Source organism: Polypterus senegalus, chromosome 10, assembly GCF_016835505.1.
Source record: "Polypterus senegalus isolate Bchr_013 chromosome 10, ASM1683550v1, whole genome shotgun sequence".
Lineage (NCBI taxonomy): Eukaryota > Metazoa > Chordata > Cladistia > Polypteriformes > Polypteridae > Polypterus > Polypterus senegalus.
Genome location: NC_053163.1, coordinates 159,800,282 through 159,821,990, shown reverse-complemented (window position 1 = coordinate 159,821,990; position 21,709 = coordinate 159,800,282). Strand labels below are relative to the sequence as shown.

Below are 21,709 nucleotides of genomic sequence, written 5' to 3'. Positions count from 1 at the left end.
GCCTGGCATACATACAGATGCATACACACACACATGCACTAAATATATATATATGTAAACATTCACTTATATGTTGGCTGAGTGTTAGGCTCCCACTCCCACACAACCCTCGTCAGGATTATGCATGCTTAGAAAATGGTAAAGTATGGTATTAAAAAACTGCATGTAATTTACATATACGTTACACAAGTGGTTTGTATACTTGTGTGCTTCTATGGCTTCTTTGACTTTGTAAGCCACGTTGGATCAAATCATCTTCTAAATAGAGAAATGAATGAAAGATCACACATATCTAAACACACACGGACACTCAGCGAACCCATACATGTACACACAATAGTTACTGACTGTGTTTATTACTTCATCCAAAATCCAAGCTGTTTCCCGCCTATTTTTAAACTTGAAGGTATTTATTAATATACATGCTGTGCTTAAAGCATTAAACTCATTTAGGAAAATATATATGTGTGCATGTGTATCTTAATCATTAGGTATAATATTTGGTAAATATGTAGAATTTATTAAGATAATTGATGTGTCATTGAAACACATACGCTCGTTATAATCTTTTTAAGATATAACAATATAAGATATTTTCAAATTCATCACGTTTGAAATAATACCGAGTGTTTCACTTAAAAACATGCTCACTTGCTCTCTGTCTGTTTTATATTTTATATATACACACACACATAAATGTACTTACATATATTATACATACATATACTTATATCATTATTTATTTTTCTCGTTTTTCTTATACTAATTCAGAACTTTATGCTTCATATATTAATCTATTTGATATTTAATACGTGATATTAGTATGTATGCAGAGTTAGGACTTGGATCTTTTTCAGTGCTATTATTCCTTCCCATTCAAGCATTTGTGATGCCTACTGAGCACGGAAAAGAGCACTATATAAATAAAATGCATTATTATATGTTTATCCATGTATATTCTCTAATAAATGAGAAAGAGGTTCTAAAATTATTCTAAAAGACATTTAGTACATTGGCATCACAACAAATGCATTAAAGCAATGAATTTCAGTATCATGTAAAATTTTTAAAACTTAAGAAATGTTGCCATGGGTTTTTAAACTTGGAAGAAAATAAAATCATCTTTGTGTCAATTTCAGTAAAAACCATCAAATCAGACACAGAGAACGGAAGGCTCTCTTAATGTATGAAACTCAACAGCAATAGACACTTCTTAATGAATTAAGAGTAATACATGAGATGAGCGGAGGTGGGGTGGAGATCGTCAAGAGGGTAGAGTAAAGGCATGTGGGAATGTTGAATGCGCAATCATTGCCTCCCTTCGGGGGGTCAGTTTTACCTTTCTTAGATAGATAGATAGATAGATAGATAGATAGATAGATAGATAGATAGATAGATAGATAGATAGATAGATAACGTTGACGACTAACGAGGTGTTAGGCCCCTTGATAGTACCATGCAGGAACCACAGACACACACGCATACACACACGCGCTAAATATAATCAGGCATAACCGTAAAGGCAGCCCCAGCCTGCGCAGCGCGAATGTTGGCTGCCGTAATGCAAACAAAGGCCACGCACGTTCAAATAAACAGCAGTTAAGAGTTTGCCGAGTTGTCCGATAGGAGCGCAGCATTGCTAGTCTGCTTAAACTTGAAGCTCCAAGCCAAGAAACATCCCGCCCTTTTTTCAACTGTAAACCAATTTGCATTTTGAACAAGCCGTACCGCAGTCGAACAATGCGAAATAAAATCACAAGACAATTCGATATATAAAAAAATGCATCTTTTACCTGCGTTAGACAGAGTGGAGAATACATCATGGTTGTGCGAAACTGCTTAGATGCAGCTACTAGTTTAGCCGAAAAAATAAAAATAAAAAGGGAAAAAGTTACTGAGTCATTTTGCACATTTCATCACCGTGGTGGTTGCCCAGCTCCGGAAAGTCAGAAGTAAAGAAAAATCAAAAAGCTACAAAACAAGACCACTGAAAAGCGCGAAGAAGTGGAAGGTTGAAAAATCTGTTCCATTTAGGAAATGAGGGAGAGAAAGAATTAAAGAATGAGAAAATGAAAAAGAGGGAGGAATGAAATGACGTTATGAAAATAGCCCATCCCAAAAAAGCGACATCAGACTTAAAGATGCAGTATCCCAGTTTCCCAGAGCCAGTCGACGAATCGAGCGCGTTAAATGCGACACACAGGACGCGAGTTTGTATAACCCATGTTTTTTTTTTTTTTTACATTACGGTGTTCAAACACGATTGCATCGCTTACGTCGGCTTTTACCCCCACAGGAAGGTTAACCTTTATTTTCAACTGTAGGCGGTACATCTTTAAGACAACAGATGACACGTTTTACCGTATCGGAATTCCCAGGCATGGGATCTTGTTCACTATCCGGGCAAAGAGCTGTATTAACACCATTGGTATGCTTGACATTGTACCATTTTACATCAATATATATAAATATGTATTATAAAATGACACGTATCCACTTTGTCGTGTATAGCAGTTGGGAGAAAAAATATAATTTGGAATAAATAAGTGGTTTTCCTAAAGCGGCATGAACAGCCTTCGATATTTTATAGAAATACTCGCACTTGCGTCTTTTTAAGACAAGAAGAGCAATCATCTCCTGACAAGCCACTTCACGTCGTTTCCGTTTAGAAAAGTTGCCACGTTATCTTTATTTGGACGTTGAGCAAAAGGAAATCTGTGAAACCTTAACTTGACATCTTAAAGCTTGCAGCAATAAACGTTTCGAGTATGCGCTCTCAAATCACTCGAAAAAGAAAATAAGGGATGGTATACTACGGCGTCGGGTACACAATAAGTTAACTAATGAAATATGGAAGCGATGGGGGGGTTGGTGTGTGTGCACGGCACATGTGCTTAGTTTGATCCAGTAGATTTATATAAGAAAAAGAAAAATATATATAGTCAAACTGTACAATCTGACTTTTAAAGTATTCATTTTCACAACGTGAAACGGCCATCTAAGCGTCTTATGTATGTAAAAAGTACCGTAAATGATTCTGAAAAAGGTCACATCTATTAAAAAACAAATATCATAGTGTTATCACAAAAATAAGTAAATAAAAAGAGCCAATATTTGTGTAGTTTATCCTCAAAGATCAAGAACCAAAAGTTGGAATCTGCGATCGGCCGACTAATCAGACCCATAAACTCCACCACTTTGCACTCGCATAACAGACAGCGGCTGCGCTCCATTCTCCGTGCTTTCAACCTCTAATCAAATCAATGCCCGAATGAAACTCGGCAACTGAATTAAAAGCAAAAACAAACAACAAATACATAAAAAGGTGATCAAAACACACATTTCTCAAGTTATCACAGTAGTGATAAACCGGGACCAGTGGGCTTCAAGGTGCAATGACACTAAATGAATAGCTTCTATAATTCCACTAAATAATAGCGCAACAAATCGTCTGTTTCTGTCTCTCTCTGGGAGTTAAACACTTAGAGAAGGTTCAAAAAAACGCTTCACAAATGTATTTAATAAAGATAGTTCTTATTCTTTATTTTGGATGGTATTCAGCCGGATAATGTGTTTTCCTCATGAGGAAGATGTGGCACTCACGAATTATAAAATTATATTTGTGTCCTTTAGTATCAATTCTATGTGGTTTTGTAAAAATTTTAAGTCACTTTCTGCATTAATTATTTTCATCAATATAACATGAGTGGATCCACAGGAACAACACAATGAGAAAGTTTAAAAAAAGATTAATAAATAAAGTGAGGCCTGTATATAGGACTCAGTCCAGCTCTACCAAAGTAATTGATTTTTTCTTTACAAATGATAAATTATTGCAATTCAAAGACTTGTATTTTTATGAATACATGTTATATATTATATATATATACATACACAGTGCATAGATAGATTTGTATGTGTGTATACTGTATATACACAAAAACAGTAGATCGCTGCATTTTTAAAGTGTACATTGTATACATCTTTCTTTAATTAAAACACTTTAATGACTAAATACAGTATACATTATTTATGTCTAAAATAACTTGCTGTCATATATACAAAAATATCCACATTCATTTAGTAACATATATGTCAAATTTTTTTTCTTATTACACTAAATTTTGTTACACCTAGATATGCATATAAGCAAGAGTATTCATTTATTTATAAACATTCATAGTTTTCCTATTTTAAAACATTTGCCACTTAACTACATCAGCGTCTAAATGATACATGGATATTGTTTGTTGTTACAAAGTAAAATGACAATCTGTCATCTAGTTATATCTGTAGAGATCTAATCATACTTGTGTATTTATTTAAACGTTTTCTGGTTTCTGCCTTGCACCGGATGCCGACAAGTTAGATTCACAACTTATCCTTGCTCCTGAATTGTCAAAAGCTCTCCAAAATGGATACATATATATATTTTTAAATTTTATATTAACTTTTACAGCTATCACATAATGAATATCTAAGGTAATAATATGTACGTCCAAGTAATTATGTTTTTGTAAACAGTAATACATGTGAATAAACTTAACTGTCAACCAGTCTGCGGGGGCAAACGCCTCATCATAAAATTGCAATGTTAAATTATCACCTTAAGTGTTAACACCTTTCCATATTATATTATATAATATACACACACACAATTAAAATTTGTGTCCACTCTCTCTTATATATACTTTTAAAATTTATTTTGGGTCTCCTCTCTCCATTTATTTTATTTTACTCTGCTTATTCATTTCCACATATGCACTTCTAAAGGTTACTTTGACACTACAATAGTTCATTTAACCCTGGTAATTTTACTGTAAACACGTGTGAGATCTGAAAATGCGCATACGTCTAAATATCGGGAACTTCCATCACTAAGAATTCATCCATATGTAGGCATAACAAGCTGCACACGTGTTTATATAACTAAATATAAAAAACAACCGTGTGTGTGCCTGTCCTACACGGCAATCTATATGTGTGCACACATACTGACACCTTTCTTGGATTTCACTGAATGTTGAGTTTTATTTTAATTATATTAATTTATATGTGAACGTTTGCAATGCTCTTTGTCTGGAAATGACAAACTGGCCATATACAAGTTAGTCTAACTTTTTATTATTTTGACAAACTGGACATATAAGTTAGCTGAACTTATTTCTACTTGTTCAGCACATTCGGTTTACATAACTAGGTGTAGCTAAAAACTTCAATCATTGCCTTCTACTTCTTTTAAGTGAAATTAATGAGATCAGCTGATTCATTTTATTCTTTTAAAAGATAATTTCAAACTCCTTTGTTCAAGAAGGCATTGAACTGACCCTGACAAGCTGACCCTTCTTTCCGTTTACCCTCTCGGTGTCCATAAAGATGATTTGTGTTTGTATCAGAAATGACGTTATTTGTTTGGGTTTTTCTTGCAGTATTTTGTATTTTTATTCTGCAGTCTCTTATTCTAGTACAAAGCTTTGTGTTTCCTGCATTTATCTTGATTTAATGTTTGGTACGGATATCATTTGTTTGAATTGTTAAATATGCCCCTGTTGTGTATTTTCAATCTGTTAAGTGATTTGTGCATGGGAAAGGCGCTATATACAATAAATGTATTATTTCCAGTAGCAGTAGTAATTGTCCTGACTTTATATATATATATATATATATATATATATATATATATATATATATATATATATATATATATATATATATTGAGCAATATCTCAGTATGACTGTCTGTTGTACATGTGTTATCTCTTTCTGCACAGTATGCACGTAACTGGATTTTTAATCCGGATGACACGCGCTTGTTCGCTGGCCTGTCTTAGTATCTCATTTAGAAAATAAAGTGTAGCCGTCTAGTAAACATCGAGCGAGTTCTTCGATATATGATGTGCTGAGTGCGAGTGGGTGACTACAATTAACACAGCCCAGCTGGGCTGTCGGATATTAAAGCGAGGACGGCGGCGGTGGTGGCGGCGGTTGTTCCGTTTAGTTAGCCGATATTTTTGTTGGTGCTTTTACATTCAGTAGTGGGGCCCACCGTGCAGTGCCATTTAAAGTAATGAAAGCAAAGTGACAACGACGTGATTGTTAACTGTTATTTATAGATTATTAATATTCTGCTGGTGTTCAATCACACGAGTTGAGACGTGAGATTTACCGAAAGCCGTTTCGCATACAATGGTGATTCCTGAACGTACAATTACCCAAAGCCGAGGATGGGCCGTCTTTATGAAATAAGGTTTTTTTTTTTGTAATAATGTCGCTGTACAGTAAGTACTGTACTTTGTACAGACGACTCGGGGACTTTCAAGAGTGGCATTTCCTGACGGCAGCAGGCTTTTCACTCGCTCATCCGGCGTGTGGTGAAACGAGGGCTCCTCGAGGAAAACAGCGAGGCCCAGCTGCAGCACGCCTCCGCCGGGCGTGAGGTTCAAGTTGAATCCGCTGCGCCTGTGGCTCCGGCTGCGGCCATTTTCCGCTAGCTCTTCGACGACTGCGTCGACGGGTTAGGGGAGGAGAAGGGGGGGGGCACGCCTGTCAAGTCAGGACTCGGCCTTGCAGCTTCCACCGGCTCGCCTCGACGACTCTCGAGCTCTCCGCGGCCGGAGGGAAATGGACGAGGCGACACTTGGGCTTCTGTATGATGCACAACATCGCCGCTCGAGCCCTGTGAGAGATAGAGAGAGAGAGACACACGCACGCACACGGCGGCTACATTTTTATATCCTTTACCGCAAACCTTCCGGTTGGCAGAGAACCAATCGAGTAACTGTCAGAAATATTAATAATAACAGACTTGTGCATTTGCAAAAATGTGAGCCGAGAGAGAGAGAAGACAACCCGTGGCCTCCACGCCGTGCACTTTCAGTTTGACTAAAGACAAAAGCAATAAGAAATGGACAGGTAACGTACCATTGCCAAGTGAAAGTGACACAAAAAGTTGCAGCTGAAAGGCTTTAAGAACGCCGCAGTTCAGTGTCTGGCCATCTGGTCGCTCCTGATTTTTAATAGCTCGTCCATTTTTTTTCTCTTCGCGAAGGAAATTCACCGTCCCCACGTCTTCGAGGAAAAGCCAAAAAAAAAAAATAGATGCCAAAAAATGTTTACAACATTTAAGTGTAACCGTGAATTATGACAACTGGTTGGACACTTAAAGCCCCGCTGCACGATCTACGTTCGCTTCGTTGTAAGACCCCAATAATGAACAGAAAAAAAAAATGTTCAAATGTAACAACAACAACAAAAAAAAAAGTAAACGCTAAGCCGAGTGCGCGGGAGAGACTGTGGGGCGCGCGCGGCGTTCCGCGCGTGATGCGGACTTCAGCTGGCGGCCCGTCGCGCCAAACGATCACACACCGCCTGAGCCGCGCGCTCCGCAGGCTGGGTTGGGCTGGGCTGACCCGGGGCTGCGCTACAAGTCCGAAGGGGCTGAAGTGAAGCCTTCGAGCAGAGGTTCCATTCGTCCTTAGGAGGCACAAGAAGACGGCCGTGATGGCTACTGGGGTAACTGGAGTGTGCAGCGGATCGGGGGTTTAGGGGCTGGCTATGTCAGCGCTGCACTTGATGGCGTAGTTTACATTTAGAAATAGCGAGCGCGAACACACCTTTGGAGATTAATTTCCGGAATTTGTCTGGGACATTGCGTCTTTTTTTAAGCTTTCTCCTTCAGCTACACAAGCGGCCGATTTCGCTCTTCGTACTTTCTGTTTTTTAAACTTAGGGAGAGGCTGCCTGTTAGTGCGTGCCGAGGAGAGCCGGGGTTATTTGAGGCCAAAGACAGGCGGCATCCCCCTCCCCATTTGTAGCAACAACAGCCCGGCGCTCCAGCTGCTAAGACGCGGCACTGCCTTTGAACTCTTCCACCTTAAACGCAGGTGCTGCTCGCGGGGGTCACAAGTTAGCCAGTGGGGGTGTCTGACAGCTTGGAGTCCTCAAAACCAAAACATTAAAAAAAAAAAAAATTCTCGGTGAGTCCACGAAAAAAAAAAAATGTCCCGAGGCCTTTTAATCTGCAACAGTGTATGTCATTAACCGCAATCCGGAATGCGTCCGGCAGGGATCGACAACTTGAGCCGGGTTTATTTAAATACTCCTCGACCACCGCTGTCATGTATCCTTTCACGCCAGGCAAAAATGTATTGAAAACGGGAGCAAAGCGATTAGGAGCCGAAATGTCGGCACTTGTCGGAACAAACTCATGCACTTGTTAGTTCAGCCGGCTGCCGAAAATTCCCATCAAATTGGATTTAACATCGCGCATCGCTTATTCACAACCCCCCCAAAAACAAACCGCTTTGGACTGTGATCCATGTGTCTTCAAGTAAAACTCACTGGCCGTTCATTTGCATTGTTACTATAACAAGTTTTACTCTCGGATTGCATTTTAAATATGGACTCACTTTAAGGCTGCATGTCTTAAGATTTCATGTCAGCTGCTTACGAAAAGAATATCTGATTGTTACATTTGAATTTATTCTGTTATTGTAAACACGTTTTCTTTCGAGAGACACTTGTATTTTTTTTGTCAGTATTTTATGTCCATACTCGTATTCCCAATTGATTATAACTTGTAAAGAATTTTTTGTTTCTTCAGTCCAAGCTGTGTTATTAAAAGTATATTTTTTATCTCAAATCATAACTAAAAAACGATTTCATCTTGAACGGGCCAAATTCATTGATAAAGGATATGCCAGCCCGACTTGGGTTTCACAGAATCCTCGAAGTTAATGGTAAATTATTGTTTCATAAAAATAAGATAGAAAAAAGAAAATATAGCACTTATGGAATATTCAAAAACATTTATTTCAGGTTGTGTGGGCATGCACAGCCCCCTTTCTCACTTCTCAGTGGGAGTGTGACTTTTTCTTTCTTTACTTATTTCATTTTTTTGTTTTATTTTTCTTTCATTCCTTTTTTTCTCTTTCCTTCTTTAATTAATTTTATTTCTTAATTTCGTTCATTTTATTTTTTTATTTTTCTTTCATTTTTTCTTTTATTTCTTTCTTTTGTATTTCTTCCTCTTTGTTTCTTTTCATTTCTGTTCCTTCATTGTATTTATGTTCTCTTTCATTTTAGTTCTCTCTTTTTATTTTTCTTTCTGTCATTTCTTTCTCTCATTTTTGTCATTTTTTCTCTTTTTATTTCTGTTCTTTCATATTGTATTTCATTCTTTTTTATTTCTGTTCTTTCATTTTATTTTTTGTCTCTCATTTGCTTTCATTTTTTCTGTTTCTTTTTTCTTTTATCTTCACTTCAGTGTACTGTATATTGTACATAAAGTACATGCTCTCAGCTCCAGTGTAGTTAACATCTGTAGTCATGATGCTATATAATATTTTTCTTTTTTTTCATAAAGGTTACAATAAACGATATGGATTGAATAAAGGAAGTGGTTCAAATAAACTTATATCCACTTTAAAACTTTTATAGAGGCTTTTTAGTAATTTTTTGATGCTTTGTAGGCCTCACTATTCATTTTTTAAAATAATAATAAAAATATGCTATTGGAATGCTGCATGCCTGCATTATGTTGAGTAACTCCAGGTACTAACAGTATGTGACTAAGTCAGAACACTGCAGCCCCACGTTATTAATGACCTGAGCCATGTGTGTTTAGAGTTTCCCCATCATTATTCTCATTAGTTCTCATAATATAATTGTTGAAAGTAAAAAGTGGCAATTTAAAACTCACAAACACAAAGGCTGCCATATGCCGCACGGTGCTTGAACTCCGTGATATTACAGCCTTTGTCGTCGGTTTTTTTATTTTTTTTTAATTATTTATTTCATTTTGGTGCACAAGCCATGCAGTACTTGGATGCTAACTGCTTTATTTCCATTGCAATCTGGGAGCGATTAAGCTCAAAAAGTAAAATCCTCAATGTTAACGTGCACTATGATAAACATTACCAGTACAATATTTTAAAGTAGGTATGGACAGTACGTGATTTTTCCATTTTGCCTTACTGAATTTATTTTTAATCCCCACATAGCAGGGAGTTTTTGATCCATCTACCAGTTTTTATCAACTTCAAGTCACGGACTGTGTTCGGAATCACTTTTTAAATCCTCTTTTAAGTGAAATCAGTAACGATGTAACAAAAAGTAAAGGAAAGCAAGTCATATGAACTTCAGGTCCGCCGTTATATTATATTAGAAATTACCTGCTTTAGTTGATAATTGTTCTCTGAGTTTATAAGCACCAAGCCAAACTATTTTACCAATTTCTCTTATTATTTTATTAGGGTTCATTTTCAAAGCATATCCACAGTTTTACGTTGTGTCAGTAAAGAACTTCGTCATCGGGTTTCCCTTTCTATTTTACGCCGTGCAGAAAATCAACTTACACATTGAAGATGCTTACTAAAGCTGTTGTCTATTTATGCTTCTCATGCCTAAAAATACTTTATATTACTGATTCATTACGTGCATTATCCGTTGTGAAGCAGCTGTTGCTTTGTGGGCTTTAATGTTTATTTCTTATTTATTAAATACATAGCCTATGCTTGTACTTGGTATGAGTGCTCGTACAATAAGTAACTGTTCATGATGTGCCTTCTCAAAACGAATAAACGAGCAGATAAACTGTATTATTTTCAGTTCATCATTAAACTTTTCTTTGTAAGAAATACATTATTTTAATTTATGAATTTCAAGTGCAGGTAAGAGAGAACTGACAAACAAGAATATGCGAAATTTTATAAAAGTTTAAATGGTTTCAGCTCGTGCATTTACTGGGATACCTGACTTGATTTAACGTTTTAAAAATTCCAATTGCACGTACATTTGTTTATCTTCATTTAGCAGCAGCTGCCTTGACTCGGTGCGCGTGCAGCCATAAGCCGTACTGACGGCTTCACAGCGCTCAAATTATTCCCAAAAATGACAGTTGAAACTTCTAAAATTGCCTCAAGATATGTTTTTTTGTTAAAAGCAATTTCTGTCTTTAAAGGAATGTCTGCTGTTTTGCTTCACGGTTTGTTTTACACGGCTGCTCGTTGTTTTTGCGATTAAAAAGAAGAAAGGTGTAAATATACCGTTTTAACCCTTTATTGTTCAAAACAGTAAACTGTTGTATATGCCACATTTTGTAAATTCATCAACCCTTATTCCTTTTTTTATCAACAATTTCCAAGTTTACTTCTTTGACAAATAGCCAAGAAGCTACTAAATTGCTTTTCCCATTGAACATATGCAGAACTCATACAATATCACGAATATCCCGCATCATCATGAATGCTTTATTTTAAGAATGAGTATAAACTAAAACTGAACAGAATGACAGACTGGATTTAAGGGCTTTCCTTTGAGATTAGATTCTTGCGGAAAAACCAAGTTAAAGCGTTTTACAGATCTAGTTTGCCTTTCAGCAGCTGAAAGTTATGTATATTTCACATCGTTGTTTGTTTAAACAATTTTTGTGTTGTGACAGCTAATAAATAGATCAATATGCAACTTGTTATTAGCTCGTTTGTTATAACGAAAATGAATCTGAATGGGAGCGACAAGGCTTAGCACAAATCTGCAGCATTACGCATCTTCTCGTGGTCTGTTTGCCTTAATTTAACAATTATTACATTACATTATTATATGTGGTTATTTTAATATGACTCTAAATAAAAAAAAAAATCTTTAAAAAATAAATGAGAACCTTTGATCAAATTACTTTGGGCGTAGTTGAAAACACACTCTTTGCTTTATTATATTTTTATGCTTTTTATAAGTGCTGAAATAAAACCTATATTATTTCCTGAAAAAAATCTAGATCGTCCAGTTTTTACAATCTTAAAACAGTCATTGGTTTTAGAAATCAATGCGTTTAGAGAAAATATTCAAGTTCTCAAAGAAAGAGAGACCACGTTCTGCCGTGTATAATGAAAGAGCAAGTTTATGGATTACCATGACCTTAACCACTTTAGAAAAAGGCGTATATTTAGCAGCAAAAATGTTTATGGCAAATCAGACAGCCCTGTTTTATTTGTATGATTTCTTAAAATAAAAACAAGTAGTTTAAGTTGTGTATTTTTTTTTTCCTACCATTCTGTCACGGTCTCATTAATTCCCTATAGGCCAACTTCATCTAGTTTGTAAATATGTGAAAGCATTGATTCCTAAAACAAAGTTTGATGTATGCCTTAATTATGTTGATCATTTATACACACACACACATATATATATATATATATATATATATATATATATATATGTATATGTGTGTGTGTGTGTGTGTGTGTGTGTGATAATATGAGAGTTATACACATGCATAGATAATATGAATGGAGGTGAGTTTTGGCAACGAGAAGTTTTGTGGTTTAAACAAATAGATAACAAAGGCACTATATCATAGATAGATAGATATAGGTGTGAAAGGCACTATATAATATAAAGATACATAAAACACATAGAAAGGTATGAAAGCCTAAGGCACGATATAAATAGATGGATAAGGTTGTATAAGTTAGACAGATTTGAAAGGTGATAGGTCACTGTAACAGGCCGACTGATTTGAAATGGAATGCACTATATGATAGATAGATGGTCAGAAGAACATTTAACTTGGCAACGTGAAGCATACAGTTTGTCGTGGTTTACGATAAATGGGCACATTAGCAACATGACGCCGTTATCATATTTTCTTCTATTGTTCCGAGCGTTTATACGTTACTTTTACACTTCTTCGTTGTTAAATCATTCTTATCATATAACGACCCAAGAAAACACGTCCATGTTCACCAACACAAACACCGATTTGTGTTTCCAGCCCCGCGAGTGATCCTAAGCTTGGATGGCCCTCTTCTTTTTTTTTTTTTTTGGTAGTCATTTGAAGCCTCGTTAAGAAATCGGAGGTTAAGTTTAAATCCCAAGATGTAGTTTCTTGGCGACTTGCTCCTTTTTCTATTCGAATAACTCGTCTCGGGCTCCCTGATGAAGATTGCGCGTTTCTGTTGTTTTTTCCCTCCCACTACTTTTGTGTATTTAGGGAAAAGTCAATAAAAGCTCCTTTCAACAGTGGTTACATAAATCTTTTTTATGTACTTTTATGAAATGCTAAAAGAAAAATCTGGCATTTGCTAACATTTACTGCAGCAGAAGGCATTTCTATGGCAAATACTGCAATTGTTTAAAAGACAATTAAACATGATGTGATGATCCCGTGGATTGCCGCTCTGGTCCTTTATTCTGAAGATCTTCATGTTTGTATTCTCAGGGCACATTTTTGCTTGTTGTAGACGCGCAATTACAAACTGCCAGGGGAAAAAACTTCCAGCTAAAATACTTTTAATTAATATTTTCCAGTGCCGTCTGTTTTGCGCCTTTGCCTTCCTGTAATTGTTGGACATCTTTACTCCTCTTGATCGTATTGTTATTATATGTTTTTTTTTTTTTTACATTTTTGACTTCTAACTCACCTGAAATGAAACTCAATGCCAGGTGAACGCCGACAATAAACAAAGATGCTTTGGCACTTTTATTATTCTCATAAAGAGCAGGGGATGTGCTTTTATTAAACGCGCTGCACAGGCAGGATTTATGAGATCAGGGATTTCTTAGTAATGTTTACACAATCATAAATCCGTTTCATTCTGTTGCTGTTTAGGGCAACACATATAGCCCCATCCGAACCTTCAGTTAAATTACTACTTGTTGGATGCTGTTCTTGTAGGTGTGGAAAGTGGTTTTAGCAAAAATGTAGCATATGGAACAACACAGGTATGATTTCCAGTGGTCTTAATTAGAGACATCATACAGTATAGAAAATATGATTTGTTAGATCAAGAAATGTGCCTCAGATCTGGAGTTTGGTCCGGCATACCTATTATCTGTCTTGTGTATAGTGCCTTTCTTATCTATCTTGGACTCCCTGGAGGAAGAAAAGAAAAACTGAGTGCTCAACTGGAAGAACACCACCACTTTCATGTCAGTGGGGAACTGATGTTCTATACTATTTGAAATTGAAAAAAAAAATCATATTCTCACTTAGAGGATCTGTTCAATACTTTTTAAAAATAAAATGTAATCATTAACATTTTAGAATAAATGTCTGTTTTGTGGAAAACAATGCTTTTCTTTTCTTGCTGCCTTTAAAGATTAGCTTTAGTTGTTGGCTCTCCTCTCTTTCTCTTGGGTGGGGGTTGAATTTTGCTTTGTTAAATTTGACTTCATTATATGGAATGTTATCTGCATTGAGGTAAAATCAATAAAAATTAAAAACAGTGCCGTTATGACCAATGCTGCACATCCTGTCTGTGACACGTCACCACTGAGAGCGTTCAGCAGAAGTGTGTCAAAAAACCAAACTGAGGACTCCTTTTTATAAGCAGCAATACACCTGTATAGCGCCTCACTGGGACTGGGATTGGCACTGCCAAGTCAGAACTTTTATTTATCTTTATTTTTCTTGCTTCATAGTCATTCTGGTGTGTGTTCAGACCAAAGTGTATGTATAAAATGTATTTATTTACTTACTTATTTATTTAACTATTCATGTATGTATTTATTTAAAGAGCTTATGTAAAAAGACAAATTTCCCCCTGGGGACAAATACATTTCCACCTGTCAATCTTGTATATAGTGCCTTTATTATCATCCATCAATCCAACCCGCTATATCCTAACTACAGGGTCACGGGGGTCTGCTGGAGCCCATCCCAGCCAAAACAGGGCGCAGGGCAGGAAACAAACCCCAGACAGGGTGCCAGCCCACTTGCAGGGCAGACACCCACACCTACGGACCAAGCACGCTCTATGGACAATTTAAAATCACCAATGCACCTAACATCATGTCTTTGGGAGGAAACCGGAGTGCCCAGAGGAAACCCACGCAGACACGGGGAGAATATGCAAACTCCACGCAGGGAGGACCCAGGAAGCGAACCCGGGTCTCCTAACTGCAAGACAGCAGCGCTACCCACTGCACCACCGTGCCACCTCCTTTATTATCATCTGTCTAATTATCTTGTATATAGTCCCTTTATTATCTATTCATTTATCCTGTATTATCTATTTTTTATTTACCTTGTATATGGTCCCTTTCTTATCTATTTAATTATCTTGTATATGGTCCCTTTCTTATCTATTTGTCTGTCTTGTATATAGTTCCTTTCTATCTATCTACATTCTTAAAAATGTCACCTTTCTGAGTTGTGTGGTCCCCTGCAAAGCCATTACTTGACCAAACGCCATTTCATTCTGATGAAGGTTCCTTGCATATGAAGTTGGTTCTTTGAGCTTTGAAAAGTTTCCTAATATGTGGATAAAATGAAAACCTACAATGTCTGGTAGGCTACTTAGCAGGATGCTAACAGATAAGAAAAAAAAATAAGCTTGTGTTGTAGTATGGAAGACACCTTTTAAAATCAGGAACCCATTGGGATTTCACAAATCTCATCCATTTGTGGTGCCTATGATGAAAAAATAATAAAAAAAGTATCGTTCTTGAACCTTAATGGCCTTAAACCTTGCCTGCTGGTGGTGGTCGGAAGGATTGGTGGCGCCAGTGTTTCGGCAGCCTCACTTCTGTCAGTATGCCCCAGGGCAGCTGTGGCTACATAGTAGCTTATCATCACCAGCGTATGAATGTGTGTGTGAATGGGTGAATGACTGTTGTGTTGTAAAGCGCCTAGGGGGGTTCTTGAACTCTAGTTAGGCGCTATATCAAATACAGGCCATTTACCATTTAAAGGCAACCACAAATAGTTCTCCAATGGCATCTCTCTGCATAACCGCTTTTACACCTTTACTTTTAAGAGTCTATGAATTATATAGTGCCTTTCACATCATTCTTTCCTTCTTTTAAATATACCCTTTTTTTGTTTTTCTTTCTCTCTCTCTTTCTTTTTCTCCTGCCGTATGAAGATGAGCCTTCGCAATTCTGCCTTGCTACACTTTGGCCTGCGGACACTTCTTGAAGACTTAATAGAAACTCCCCATTTCTTGTTAAGCCTTCGCTAATAATCACTTTGCGCTGCCTGACTGGCAGCCCTCAATTTGCTAAGTGCTTGTCTATGACAGAAACCTGCTCCTGTAAACTGGTCGTGGTGTTCTGTTGCCAGAGAACCTGCGTTTGGCAATCCCTCCGCTCGGAATCACCAAAGGTTTTTGCTGCGTTTGTGGCTTTCTGTGACCACGGATACTTATTATCTGGAGTTTGTGCCAAGCAGCAGGATGAGAAGATGGCTTCTGGCCAGTCCTTCAGCTCCAGTTATATCAGTTGTGAAATTAAATGTTAGGAGAAGAAGGATTGAATGTGGCATGAGGGAGTAAATCTGAAACAGTAATTATAGCACTATTGTGACTAAAAAATATAAAATATAATAAAATATCAATTGGTCCTTTCATACAAGGCATGAGTTAGAGTTTAAATATAAAAGAGTAATCCACAAGGCTGCAGTCTCATGGCCTTTCTATGTTGTGCAATCCTGAGCATGACTCCTACCTTATAAATATGGAAACCATTGTACTGTTATTTATAATGAAACTAAAGAGTTTAGCGCCTTTCAGAACAAACATCATCAAACTGTAGCTTGAAATCTAGAATATGAAATATGTAATAAGTGTGGCCTAATGCCCAAAGTACAGCTTCACAGGTTCAATCCTGCCAATTTTCAGATTTTTATAGAGTTGTTTTTGATAAATGAGTCAGTCAACTTTGCATGTTATATGTAAATTATTTTAAATGAACAATTATTTGCATTCAACTTTACATTAGTGCACACTTTTTTGTGGCTTATTGAATCCAGCAGGCATGTGTCAAATGTTAAGGTTATATTGATAAAATTTAAATATCTAGGATTAGCGGTAGCTCAAGGTGCAGAATTAGAGGCAGAGATAACCCACCGAGTGCAGTGTGGATGGAACAATTGGAAGAAGATATCAGGAGTATTGTGTGATCGAAGAATTAAGGTGACGGTTAAAGAGAGAATTTTAAGACAATGGTAAGACCAGCAATACTGTCTGGATCAGAGACATGGACATTGTCACACACGTGCAAGTGGGAGGCAGCTAATGGGCCTGAATAATGGTAACTCCACACCAGATCAGAGGGCGGCAAGGTGCACTGACTTTATTTCTCAATGTCTTGCAGACCATCTACGGGAAATCCCAGACGGTTCTGGAACCCTCTGATGACATCACTTCCGCTTCTGGGGGCCTCTGATGATGTCATTTCCTGTATCGGCAAATAAAGCCGCCATCTTTGACAACCTGCTTCAGTTCTGTTTTAGACTCGAACCTGTAAACAGCTCCTAAGAATTACCCGTTTGCAGCCATGGATGGCTGTCCCAAATCTTTCTTGATGTCTTTGGCTCATTCTTGTGAGAGCAGTAAAGGGAGAACAGGAGAAGAAGTTGGATGTGGCCAAAATGAAAATGAGAGATGGATGTGTGGAGTTACAGAAAAAATAGGACAGAAAGAGAAATGAGACCATCAGTGGTATAGCACAAGTGGGAGAGACATCTAAGACGGTACTGGAAAGTAGGAGAGACAATGTGTGGGCAAAAGAGTGGTGGGAATGGAAGTCCAGGGGAAGAGAAAGCAAGGGAAGTCAAAAAGGAGATGGAGAGATAAAGTAAAAGAAGAAGATCAGAAGGAAAAAAGTCTTGACTGGTGAGAAGGTGCAGGACTGAGCTGTTTGGGGAAGGCTGATCAGACACATTGACCTCACGTAGAAGTGAGAAAAGATGAAGAGGAAAAAGAAGAAGAAGCAGGTTCAAATCCTATCACTGAATCCAATGTCTGACTTGGTGAGTCCCTTAACTTCCATGGTCTCTAACTTTAGAAATACGAAAATAGATTTAATTGAACTGTACTCCCCTCCATGAGCTTACTGTATAACCTCACCTGTCATGGCTCATACCATAGAATTAAAGGTGCCCATCTTGTGCTGTAGGTGCTGTATGAAAACAGCACTGAAATAGCGAATGCCATCCAATGTGCCTTATGGTTCTATTTTAAAGGTCATTAGGCAGTGACGTAGCTCGAGCTCGTGCCGCTCGGTGCTCCACTGTAATTATCTTGTTGCACTTAAGTGCAGCATTTGACACCATTGACCATTCTATTTTACTGCACAGGCTAGAAAACGATGTTGGGCTTACAGGCCCCGTGCTCGCTTGGTTCAGTTCTTATTTATCAAATCGATTCCAGTATGTACAGAAATGTGCAGACAGTACTCCATCATTATACACAGAAGTTCAATATGGTGTCCCGCAGGGCTCAGTACTGGGACCTTTACTGTTTTCACTTTACATGCTTCCACTGGGATCTCTCATTAGGAAACATAATGTTAATTTTCACTCGTATGCAGATGACACCCAGTTATACCTTTCATTTAAATCAAATGAAGTTTCTCCGATGTTGTCTTTAATTAGTTGTGTTAGTGAATTAAAGGAATGGATGAATGAGAACTACTTGTCTTTAAATACAGATAAAACAGAGATGTTAATTGTTGGAGGGAATGACGCTGATCACAGCAATATTTTGTCGTCATTTAACTCAGTTGGAATCCCAATTAATTTTACTGAATCAGCCCGCAATCTAGGTGTTATCTTTGACTCTAGCATGTCATTTAAAGCGCATATTACAAAGTCGTCCAAAACATGTTTTTTCCATCTTAAAAATGTTAGGAAATTAAGGCGCTTTCTAAATAAACAGGATTGTGAGAAATTAATTCATGCATTTATCTCTAGTAGGATTGACTACTGCAATGTGGTGTTCACTGGCTGTTCAAACTGTTCTCTATACAGCCTCCAGTTAATCCAAAATGCGGCTGCAAGAATTATTACAAGAACAAGAAAATATGAACACATAACCCAGTTCTTAAATCTTTACACTGGCTCCCAGTTAAGTTTAGGGCAGATTTCAAAATCCTCCTTTTAACATATAAAGCATTAAATGGCCAAGGTCCGACTTACTTGTCTGAACTTATCATGACTTACAAACCTGAGCGCATTAAGATCTCAAGATGCCGGTCTGCTTAGGATTCCAAGGATTAATAAAATAACAGTGGGAGGTCAAGCTTTTAGTTACAGGGCCCCTAAACTGTGGAATGGTCTTCCTGCTTCCATAAGAGATGCCCCTTCAGTCTCAGCCTTTAAATCCCGGCTGAAGACTCACTACTTCAGTTTAGCATATCCTGACTAGAGCTGCTGATTAACTGTACAGACTGCATCTCTGTTGTTAGTCATTAGCACTAAACATAAGTAACATGATAATTATATTTGAATACTAACCCTCACCTATTCTGTTTCTTTTCTCGGTACCCAAATGTGGCCATTGGTGCCACGGCCCACCTGCCAAGTTGTTTGCCTGCCTATGGTAGTCATCCCTGATGGAGGATCACAGGAATCATGGGAAAGAGGGGTCCTTTCATCTGAGCAACGTTTCAGCCGTGGCATGGCCAAATGGGGAGGCAGCTAGATGGATGAGGTCTCCAGGACTCTAAAAATATCCAAACCTAATTATGTCATATCATCTACTGTTAAACCGTAATTCTAAAATTTTTATTATTATGCTGTCTTAAGGAATTGTTCTGTTCTGTATATTGTATTGTATTGACCCCTACTTTTGACACCCACTGCACGCCCAACCTACCTGGAAAGGGGTCTCTCTTTGAACTGCCTTTCCCGAGGTTTCTTCCATTTTTCCCTACAAGGTTTTTTGGGAGTTTTTCCTTGTCTTCTTAGAGAGTCAAGGCTGGGGGGCTGTCAAAAGGCAGGGCCTGTTAAAGCCCATTGCGGCACTTCCTGTGTGATTTTGGGCTATACAAAAATAAACTGTATTGTATTGTATTGTATTCAATTTTCAGACCTCCAACATATCTGAATATGTTAACCTATTTAAATAGAAAATTAAAATGAGGTATAGAGAAAAATTAAGATACATTTCACATATATTTATTCATATATAGAGAAACAACAATAATTTTTCACATATAATTATTTATAAGCATCATCTAGACAAGAACATACTGTAGTATAGACGCACTGATAAGCCGTGTTCGAATTATTCGTTTAATTTAATTATGCTGCAAAAACCAGAACCTGTGTTGTGTACAAGTGATAGGTTGGGATGGTTTCTGCGCAGAGCAAGAATGCATTTGGTTGATAATGAAACAAAGTTATAAATTGTAAATTAGTTGTTTATCTTCCTAGAAATTATTATCTGTGTAACGCTTATGTTTATTGTTGTTATTTCCTCATAAATGTCAGCTGCTGTGTCTGACGCCATCACAGAAGGACCGTCTGAAAATTACTTTTGAAGCATTTGTGGATAAAAATCAGAGAATTGTACTTTTTCATTCATGAGTGATTTTTTCCGAGCCCTGCTGCTTACACACAATTGTACTGAGCTTTTAGGCCAATAATGCCCCCAAAATGTGCCACCCAGGGTGGACCGCCCCTCCTCCCACCCCTAGCTACACCACTGCCATTAGGCTCATCTGCTTTACTAATTTGCATCCATTGTGTTATGGTTCAGCCAAGGTTATTGCCCTGACTTGTATTTATCTATCCATCCTCACTCCTAGCCCACATATCCAGAGCAGGGTGACAAGTAGATTTGCATGGCATACTAGTACTGAAAAATCCATTTTAAAATGCGACAGTACAAGCATTTCAACATATTAGTTAAACTACCAGGGTTTTAACTATCTTGCACTCAGTCAGTCATTTATTAGCGATCAGAACTCCAAGGGGCAACCCACACCGTCACTCATGCTAGTGATTTCCAGCAAGAAGTGTAGCAGGGAGGCACACGTGTTTGCAGGATGGAGGAAATGATGCAGTAGTGAGGAGGAGGAAAGGGAGTCATCCATTATTTGCTTCAGAACAGTTTTCATGCTGGTACTGAGGGTCCAAACTGAAAAGGCTCAGCTCTTTTAATCTTTCCTCAAAATTCATCCCTTTAGCTCTGGACTCAGCCCAGTTGCTCTTCTCTGGACTTTTCTAGTGCTGGTATGTCTTTATGGAGACCAAAACTGCACCCAGGACTCCAGATGCGTCCTCACCAGTGTGTTATAAAGCTTGAGCAAAACCTCCTGTGACTTGTACTGCACACGCCAAGGCGCTATATAACCTGACATTCTGTTTGCCTTCTTAATGGCTTCTGAACACTGTCTGGCAGTTGATTGTGTTGAGTCCACTATGACTCCTAAATCCATCACATAAGGTGGACTCTTGATTTTCAGACCTCCTGTTGTGTATTCAAACTTTACATTTCTACTTCCTGTGTGTAATTCTTTACATTTACTGACATTAAATTTCATCTGCCACTAATCTGCAAAACCCAGTATGCTGTCCAGTTCCCTCTGTGATGATTCAGTGGATTCAAGATGATCTTCTGAATGTCCAAATCTTGATATCATCTGCAAACTTAATCTCTTTGCCAAAATGTAAAAGTTGGCAAGGTATCTCTGGCCAAGCAGAAGGTAGGTACGATCTAACGTCAAACGTTGCCACTGTATCTGATCGTGCAGCTCCCTTTGGGGAAAAGCATGTGACCATGATATCTCTGCTAATGAGCTGCTACCCTCTAACACACAAGTAGCTCTCTCTCAAAACGTCAAACGCGTTACTCCTTAATCTCTAGATGATAATGTTTGCTGAACAAACAGGTATCGCTAACTAAGCAGAGGCAAGGTGCGCTCCAACACATGGCGAGAGGTAGAGGGACTCAAACCGAGGCTGGCGCATGAGTGAAGATGACCC

The 21,709-nt window shown here is 37.8% G+C and overlaps 1 protein-coding gene across 7 annotated transcripts in view; it reads right to left on the bottom strand.

Moving 5' to 3' along the window:
* Positions 1-7,026, bottom strand: part of nfic (nuclear factor I/C) — a 468,411-nt gene extending 461,385 nt beyond the window's left edge. For 2 of the 7 annotated variants that reach the window (XM_039767139.1, XM_039767141.1), the window contains exon 1: positions 1,794-2,047. In XM_039767139.1, the coding sequence (XP_039623073.1) occupies positions 1,794-1,823 (30 nt within the window). In that variant the 5' untranslated portion in view covers positions 1,824-2,047. Of the gene's footprint in view, positions 1-1,793; positions 2,061-6,921 lie in introns of those variants that run through there. The other 5 variants (XM_039767143.1, XM_039767140.1, XM_039767145.1 and 2 more) reach the window with 5 other exon arrangements.
* Between the last annotated feature and the right edge of the window lie 14,683 nt (positions 7,027-21,709).